At 37.3% G+C, this 9,784-nt stretch overlaps 2 protein-coding genes across 2 annotated transcripts in view; both read right to left on the bottom strand.

Annotated features, from left to right (window-relative positions):
* LOC140934582 (uncharacterized) overlaps positions 1 to 9,784 on the bottom strand; it is a 466,993-nt gene that overhangs the window by 366,448 nt on the left and 90,761 nt on the right. The gene's annotated exons all lie outside the window — the stretch shown is intronic.
* Positions 22 to 1,002, bottom strand: LOC140933017 (melatonin receptor type 1C-like). Its single transcript, XM_073382522.1, has one exon. It carries the CDS (start codon positions 982 to 984, stop codon positions 22 to 24), a length of 963 nt encoding a protein of 320 aa, XP_073238623.1. The 5' UTR covers positions 985 to 1,002.

Here is a 9,784-nt window from a genome sequence, read left to right as displayed (position 1 = left end):
AGCTTGGCTTGTTTTGACAAGCTATACTACAGGATCCATCGTGGAAACGTGTGTTTTAATTATTCTCTGGAAAATGTTCCGAAATCGCCGGTTTCTGATAACATATACGATTGGATTAACTGAAGAAGCTAAACAAACAGTTAACATTAAAATTTCTTGTAAAACTCCAGGAATATTTACACCAAAAACAACAACAATACCCGCGATACCGGCTGGAAACCAACATATTCCAAATAAGATAATCACGATGAACAATGTTTTTGCAATGTGGACATCGTCTCCCCCGAATACGCGGTTTTTCGTTCCAAGTCTGCCATGGCAGTCTTGGGCGCTCTTTATTTGCTTTCTGTGTCGACTAACTGTGCGATATATCCCAATATAACACCGTATTATGACGATGATATTTGCATATAATGACAGATAAGCCAGAACCCATGATATCCTGCTGGCGGTTCCAGGTTTTTTATCCAAAGAGCAAAAGCCATTGTATTGATTAAAGTAATATCTTCCCAACCCATAAAACGGTCGACTCGATGATACAACAGCGTAGCACCAAATTACCGCCAACATGCAGAAAACGTTCCTTCTCGTGTAAACGGTTTGATACCTTGCCCTGTGACGAATCATGATAAAACGATTGATGCTTATTGCTGTCATGGTCATTAGGGTTGCGTTTAGAACAGTACCAAACATGAGGCCCTGCAGCTGACAACCACGCATGCCTAGTGTCCACCGGCCCTGGATAAATGTCGCAACAGTGAGCGGTAACACAGTTGTGGAAAACAAAAAGTCAGTCACTGCTAGGTTTACAACAAACACATTGGTCATCGTTCTTAGTGCCTTTTCTTTCCAGACCGCGATGAATATCAGTGCGTTGCCACATGTCCCACATACTATTAAACAGGTTGTTACCAGTATCTCAAGTGCAGCTTGAAGGGAACCTCGCGCTTGAAGCGAAAATTGCGACGCTGTTGAGTGATTCATTTCTGGATCTTCTGAATATGGTCTAAAAATGCAAAAGAAGTAAGTGTAAAAGGAAATAAGAACTAGACGGCGCTCCATGTTTATGTGCCCCTACCAGTTCTCGGTCCATCACTTTTAACTTGTTTTTTTGCTATGCGAACTCAAGACACATGTACAACTTAAGAGATCAATTCTGTTGCTGTACCTCGGTGGGCCGAGCAGCGAATGTTTCGGGGTACATTTTGACTGAAGCTAGAGACACAATCCCGCGGAAAACGTAGGAAATGTAGGGTAGGGGTGTGTTGCTGACTCCTTCAGCCGACCCTGTGCCTGTTAAATACAAAAGCCATTTTTTCCCCTATCCTGTATAGGACCTGTAATTTCGTATTTTCACATTCAGAATTAGATATATCTTAAACTAACTTAGTAATATTAGATTTTTTTAAAAAACAAATTGTTGGTACCACACATGTCACGCGCCGTGTACCGCCATCGTTTATTTAAAGGGACTGGTTCACGATAATGCGCATGCGCGCCGTTTGTCTCTTCAGAATAAATTTGTCGGGTCAACACTAAATTCGAAATCGCCATTACCGGTACAATCATTGAAAATCCTTCGTTTTATTCGGACATCCGTCGCTTTGGCTGGTCTAGTTATACTTCGGTAGTGGTGATTAACGTGTGGTTGTGTCGTTTGACTGGTTACGTTTTAAGAAGACGCAAAAAATAATGTTTTGATCATGGAGGTTCAGAAGAGCATCGTGGCCGTCCGGCAACAGGACGTTCTCGAGATTCTTTGGAGATAGAGAAGCTTAGCCTATCGATCTGGTATGGTTCTAAGAGTAGTGTGTGGCTTACGAAAAGTATACACGACACTTGGAAAGTGATTGAAGGCATGAGTTCGTTCAACTTTGATTTGATTTTTGACTCCGACCTGTAGTTATACCGCAACAGGCCGCGCGATCTTCACCGATCTGGTATACTTGAAATGTTCCTTGTATCTTTGCTTTACGATCGTATATGTTTAAGAATTGATGTTTTTAAAATAAATTATTGCCTGAGTATTCTGTTTATAATCTAGTTTCTTTGTGTGTGCTACTCGATAACATTTATTTTGCGGAACTCTGACCCGATGCAACGCGAATAAATTTGTTCATTTGCTGATAATAAGCATTTGAAATTTATGCTCAATTAAGGATAATCTTTATACTCATACGTTGTACGTTTTTGTCACCGGTCAGCTGCTATTTGTAGGTATTTCTGGATTTATATAAGGCGAACTGAGAGAACAGTAAAAAGATGTTTGTTTACAAATTTTGTTTGCCGATCGGTGACTGCTTTGTTAGCGTGGGTACGACCTCATAAAAATACACGTTGGTAAATGTTTGTTTCAAAGCAGGACAGGGCTGTAAATCGTATTCTTATCGGCTGCAACATATATCTGAGGAGTAGCAAAGAATAAACTTGAATTATGGGGATAAATAAAATCAAACCAAATGCCCGGAAATACTCTCGCGTCGCGAACAATTAATTTGAATTTTGTAAATTTACTTGTATGCGTCTAACTCGCTTCCGATTGGTTGAAAAACAATTAGCTACTGTCAAAACTCACACATGCGCATTATCGTGAACCAGTCCCTTTAAAAGTTAATGAATGAGGCTGAGTATCTTATGAAGAATTATGGAGATCGAGGACGGTGTTATCCGTCGAGGCCGTAGGTCGAGGCGGATAACACTTTCCGAGAATAAACTGGACCGTACTAGTAGTTCTTACTCTTGAAACGAGTGAAGTGTCGGCCATTTTTGTTTTCACAACCAAAATAACTCAACCTCGTTCCCAGGTCTTCTCGGTTAACGGTTCATTAACCCATAGAAGGCTGCATTTTTGACGTCATTTCCTCGATAAACACAAAATTCTTCCAAATTTGGTCATCAGTAACTGGTTATGGTGAATTAAACGTGTGCTTTTAGCCAATCAGAATCCGGGAAATATTTTGAATGAATAATAATCCCTGTTTAAGGCTGTTGGCCCAGAAAGACACACTGTTAAAGACGCTAAATGGTGAAATCTGTTTAGGAATCAAGACCTCAAAAAACCATAAACTGAGAGGTGACACTTCCCCTTTTAGACTATATAAGGGAGTTCCCCCTCGCCCTCCCCTCGGTACACAACAATGCCTTTGTTTTATGAAACAGCTCATTTTAAGAAATTAAAAGTAGCTTTTCTATCCATGAATTTGTATACAGAGAATGGTATGACATCCTTGTGCTATTCTTTGTGTTGAATATGTTATGTTATAAAACTTTCTATTATCTTAAGCAGTATACGGTTTTTATTAAGAAATGCGTCCGTAAATTGTTTGGCAGCACTCAAGTCCAGTTGACAATGAGCCCAAACTCAAATCCACGCATCGCATATCCGCTATCCACGTCATATCATTTGAGACTTTTTCTGATCCAAAAGAACATTTTCACATTTAACGGACAGTTTTAACAACTTAACACAAAAAGGAGGAGAAAAAAAGGAGTTTGAAGCCCACTCCCCTTTTTTCAACAGTTAGGTCGCTCCAGGCGCCCCTCTCGACGGTCCAGTTTATTCGTATAATGACGTGGGAGCGTTTTCATAATATTAACTTTGGCCGCCGCTAGCTTTGGAACAGACTCGAAGCTCATATGTACTTGAATAAAGAAGAACTAACTGTGAAATCAGCTTATTATAAACTGGGGCGTCCTGTTTCCATCTTATTATACTAAATAATACAAGCTCATAATTGAAATAAAATAGAATGCGGAAATTGAACGGACATGCTTGATAAGGATATACTCTTGTCAAAATAAGTAAAGCGAAGTAGTCATTTCGATCATTCTTCATATAATAAAAATTTACATTGATTCATGGAAAATTATTCCTACGGTCAATGGTCGGCCCTGCACTTTGCAATTGAGACGATCAGATACTGAAAGTCAACGTGGCCGATTTAAAAAAATAATCGCTAATTATCGTAACCAAAATCGGCAAGCCAAGAATAATACAAGCTTTTTGCTAGTGAAATGTTACTAATTGCACGCAAAATATGGCAATATTTACTAAGGAAGTCTTCGATTTAGAAAACACCATTCTACCTTACAAAATGGTTAATAGTAAAAAACTGTTTTGCACTAATCGAAACTGCGGAATATTGAATAGCAACAAGCTCCATCAAGAGAATAAGAGTAAAAACCTTAAAATCATACCTTTTTACCGTGTGGCACGTCCTCCTTTATCAACGAATATCAGTAAAGCTCTAATTCTCATTCAAAGAATCTCATAAGGAAATTAAGAATGGACAAAAATGCTCCTTCCCATTGGACGACAATGACAATATTTGTTCTTCATCTAACCCTTTAAAATTAAAAAGCAACATAGAATTGCACGGTCTCTTTAGTTTTCAAAATTAATGACAGTTGGAATATCACATTTCAGACAGCAAACGTCAATAACAGCTTTGATCATTTTGTTCCTGCTCATCAAAGAAATATCTTAAAGTAAACCTTAGATACTTAAAAATATCAGCACCATTGTCATCAAATTTTTGTTATCAGAAAAAACCTTGAGTTTAAAAGTTTTATTTTCCCCTCTGAAAAGAAGTGTTCCATTTGTTTCTTCTTTTTTTTGTAATTTAAAACTGACAGATTTGTCTTCTTTCTCAGCTCTTCAAGTAGATCTTCCTTCTCGTTATTTGTTTCTCCTACAAAGGTACATTCAACGGCTCTTTTTGTTCTCAACAGCCTGTGAACAGGCTTTCTAGTAGAAGATGGGTAGCCTAATAAAAAGAAGGCTTTTCTAGTAGAAGATAGAAAGCCTGTAAAAAAAGCTCTAAAGTGAGGAATTGGTAGCATGTGGTGAGGCTCTCCAGTGAGGGAAAGGTAGCCTGTGAACAGGCTTTCTGGTGGAAGATAGATAGCCGAGGAAGAACATCGTTAGTGGAGATGGATAGCCTGTGAAGAGGCTCTCCAGTGGCGGATAGGTAGCCCGTGAAGAAGCTCTCTAGTAGGTGATAATAAGTAACCTGTGAACAGGCTCGCTAGTAGAAGATAGAGAGCCTTTGAACAGGTAGGTAGGTAGCCTGTGAAAAGGCATTCTACTGGAAGATAGGTAGCCTGTGAAGAAGGTTTCTAGTAGAACATAGGTAGCCTGTGAAAAGGCGTTCTACTGGAAGATAGGTAGCCTGTGAAGAAACTTTCTAGTAGGGGATAGGTAGCCTGTGAAAAGGTATTCTAGTGGGAGATAGGTAGACTAGGAAGAAGGTTTCTAGTGGGGGATAGGTAGCCTGTGAAGAAGCTCTCTAGTGGGGGATAGGCTGACTATGAAGAAGCTGATAAGGGATAGGTAGCCTTTGAACAGGCGTTTTAGTGTGAGATAGAACAAACGTGAGAAAACACGTGATGATGAGGAAGGGAAAGGGGATGGGTCTGTCTCCTTTAGTGACACCAAGCTTCCCCGGATCTTGTTCGCCGGTTATGTTTTCAATAGCGGGAGCTTTGAAAAAGCACTTCTTTTAGAAAGTTGTACGTTAAGAGAGAGCCATGCTGTTAAACACTTATACCATGCCTGAAATAGGAGAGCATTTTTGTCTTACTGGTTCAATGATTAGCCTTCATTTTCTGTTTCCGCGAAAACTCTATGGAAATTCCATAAAATTGAAAAGAAGGGAGGCCAGTTTAATAGGAAAAGAAGCAAGAAAATAGAACTACGATTAGCCGTTGACGAAGAATGGTTGGAACGCCTCCCAAAATATGGATTATTCTATAGTACAAAATCGACAAATCTGAATAAATTACAGACTATAGGCAATTTCCTTATGGCGAAAAAGCCTTTTAAAATAGTGACCCAATGGCGACAAATATCATCATGTCAGTTTGAATCAAGATCTGAATGTCTTAAAATCATGAATAAGACGTATAGAGTTTACAATGTCTAGAAATTAGTACGACTATGCGAGCTGACTGAGAGCATTTGTGTTCAATATTTTCTAAAAAGTAAATCAACAATTGACGTAATTATCCTTTAGTGTTTCGAGCGTATAATTATTCTACGATACGTTTTAAGTTTCATAAACAAAACTACAGTGGCTGAAGTAAATTCTAGTTGTATGCTAGCCGTTGTTATAAAAACGATTTACCCTTAAAGAGAGGCCATTGAAATATTCGCATATTCTTGGTTTCATTTCTTACCTCAACCATGCTTGGCTTTTTTCCTCTGTGTTCAGTTATAAATACATTTATTGGCTGATAAATTCATTTTAATGCTTCTTTAAAAGCTTACCTTTTCAAACTTGGGGAGCTTTTGTTTTTTCGAGGTTAGAATTCAAGGAAATGTCCACTGAACTAAAGGCCTGAAATACCAACCGGCTCTGCCACGTTTTTAGATTTTATTTGTTATCGCACTAATGCCTGGAACTCATTAATCAGAGATACAGTAACTGAATCTTATTTGTTAAGTCCTATGTCCGGTTTACTTTAAACACGTGAGTTGAAAACCTCGTGCAGAAATAACCGCACCTAGACTACTTAATATATTCGACTGGATTCTTTTACGTCTCTTTAATATCTCTACAATCCAGCTTTTGCTTGAAAATTGCATTTACGTTTGTTTCCAGTTTTTCTTTAATGTTGTATAAGCAGCTGAAACATCCTTTTCCACTCTTAAATTCTTAGAGTAGTATTGACACAATAAGTCAGGGGTGCCCAACGACGGTTTCCTCCAAAATACGTTGAAAACACTTTTTAGGCTATCCAGAGTACTTTTAGATCTCTAGAAATGCATTCTAACGGCTCTACAAAATTTGCATCTGTTCGGTCATACTAGTGGAACTTAAGTTTTTTCGAAATCGCAAGGGCTTTAGTATTATTTTTCCGAAAATTTTAGGTGCAATTTAACGTTTTAAGAATGTCATAATTTTTCTGATTTCTCTCTCCTTCACTTTTTAGAATCCGAAAATTTTAGGTCTTCTTTTCTAAGAAAAATAGTGTAACCTGGGTAGTAAAATATGAAAAATTAAACTTCAGAAAATCGAAGGGAATTTATGAGATTAGCTTCGAAAATTGTACTTGAACGAATCATCTAGAAATTTTTAGCTGTCCTCAAGCAAAAGAAAATTCTAGGCAATATTTGCTTCTCCGAACAGATGTTTTACGGGAAAAAGTCGTTGGTTGCCGCTGATAAGTGAATAGAACTGACGCGTAATATTGGCATTAGAAACCGTAAGAACATGTTTTGCACCACACCAAATAATGTGCCTATTTTTCTCAAATTTGTCACGCGTATCCTGCTGTAATAGCCTTTTGAATCCTAATATGGTTTTGAAGACATAGCGGTAGAATTTGAAATGATAGAATAATAAACATGATAGTTCCTTTATATAGAATAAAAGTGGCTTTACTTTTTCAGACAGGGGTGCGTTCGAATATAACTCTCTCTCAAAGCGCGCAATTGGAGTTTTTCCTTTTACTTTCCTCTTAAGGGTAAAAACTTTCGCGACCGATTTTCAAGTTTCCTTTATTGTCGATAAGATCTGCGGTAATCGATCCACAGGCCGGAGAACGAGCACGGAAATAATAAAATTAGCATATCAAGAACAATTTTACTTTTCCTTATTGTTTCGCACTTAATATTCCATAAATTTGTGTTATTTATTTCCCGTTAAGCAAAAGCAAACACACTCGAAAATGGCTATGGGATCCGCAATAATAATAAAGTTAAATGACAACGTACTGTGCTTCCTTTTTCCGACTTTGGAAACATCATCGTTTATAGTAAATTTACTTGAAGGGCAAAATACTGACGACATTTCAAATCAAGGAAATTCAAGAGGAAGTCGCAAGATTTAGTCTTATTCAATGACAACATTTTTATTACAAAGTGGTCACGTATTCGACGCCCAATATCTTTTTTTGGCTTGATTCCCGTTTAAAACAACACCAAAATATGTGGAATCTGTTATGTGGTTTCTAAATTAAAGGTACTTCGGAAAATATTTCCAAACATCTAATCAAGTGATAATATTTGAGAGAAATATGTTTAACTCTGTGGAATTCGTTGATAAATGCGTTAGGTAAGGGTACGTTAATTATATCCACGATGTTTAAAAGCTGTTCAACGACAAATGAAAATCTATCTTGAAAGGAAGTACGTTTGTTGTGAATTGCAAACTACGATGTACTGACAATGTGCTGTCTGTGCTAAGATGTTTTCAATGAACTACAAAAAAAATAGTGACTTTGATTACAGGGTTTCTTCAATGTCCCCTTCAATACTACTTCAATGACTATTGTTAACAATTCGCTGGAAAAGGAGTAGTACGTCCTCTTTTCCAAAAATGGAATTTTATCAGACAAATGTTGAAAACGAATAAAACATCTTTTATTTTTTTCCTTCAAAGGTTTCCTTGACTTCCTTGACATGTTTTCCTTGGTCGTGGAAATGGAAAAACTTGACAATTTTTTTAACGTTGTCAAGGAGGAAATTGTCAGTCAAGTTCAAGGTTTCAATTTAAACGAACAAGATGTGATTGACAAGAGTCATACGAGAAAATGCACCCTTAAATTATGGAATTATAAACTTAAGGCATCAATTCAAATGCGAACGTACAGTCAATTCATTCTCGACTTCCACTACCAAAATAACCTTTTCTTCGATCCAGCCATACAAACACACGGAATTACATGTGCTTATGCAGTCGAAGCACGTTTTTAATGTTGCATTTAATTTTACGACTTTTGAACAGTATAAAACTAATCAGGTGTTAAAAAAATAACTTGCAATGCATTTGCGAAATATAGATGACTTGAAGCCGGAGATTAATAACTAAAGAAAAAAAAGTGCACGAAACCAAATAATCCTTTTATCCTATGCGAGAATGAACACAACTTGCATTGTTATCTTGTAAGATCCCTTCAAATAGTATAAAACAGCATTTGTGTGTTATACTGCTTATCTGATATGGGATTGCATAATACCTCGAAAACTGTTTCTGTGCTGCAGATGTTGCGCAAGAAGATAAAGAAACCGGCAGTTCCAAAATCAAAAACCCAATTGTATCAAAATCGAAAAACCAAGAAAAGGTAGTCAAGTGAGCCAGGAAATATGAAATGTAAGTTGGCCCTTCAAGGAAATAACGGAATTTGAGAAACTTACACGCGCACGGCCATGATGAAAAAAAAAAAAAAAAAACAGGCAAAAATGGGCAAAATTATGTAATAACTCCATTTCTGAGAATGGGTTTTAGGTATGAAAGAAAACGTATGCTAGCCATAGATGGATAATTCCTCGAGCCTTACATTTAATAAAGGATATGCGTAGCTTATGACTGCCGTGTAACGAAAAAATGTGTTACTTAACTGCAAAACTGACCTATCGAACGTGTATGCCTCGATAGGAAATCCTCGCGAATTATGTTATAAAAAGGCATCTTTATATAACTCTACGTTTCCAATCAAACGAAAGGTATCATATATTACTTGTGCTGCATGCGAAAAGGAAATTATCTTTGTGTTATTTTGCTTCAATTCTGCCGAATCAAACCCTTTTTGTACATGATAATGTTTAGGAGAAAAGGACATCCCTTAATAACTTGGGGCTAACAAGAAACGTGAATCGCCCATCCCAATCAGAATCAACTCGTGAAGAAGCACGTATATAAAATTAACTGGAAATATCTGTGTGATTAATCAGATCACAAAAAGATATACGGCCATATGGTAAAACCACAATTTTTGCGCTTCAGATAAATACTGACAATTGTAACACACCATAATGTTTTCCACGAAAGCTGTCACTGGA

Source organism: Porites lutea, chromosome 4 (assembly GCF_958299795.1).
Source record: "Porites lutea chromosome 4, jaPorLute2.1, whole genome shotgun sequence".
NCBI classification, from domain to species: Eukaryota; Metazoa; Cnidaria; class Anthozoa; order Scleractinia; family Poritidae; genus Porites; species Porites lutea.
The sequence above is the reverse complement of the archived record's forward strand: the minus strand, read 5'-3'. Positions and strand labels throughout refer to the sequence as shown.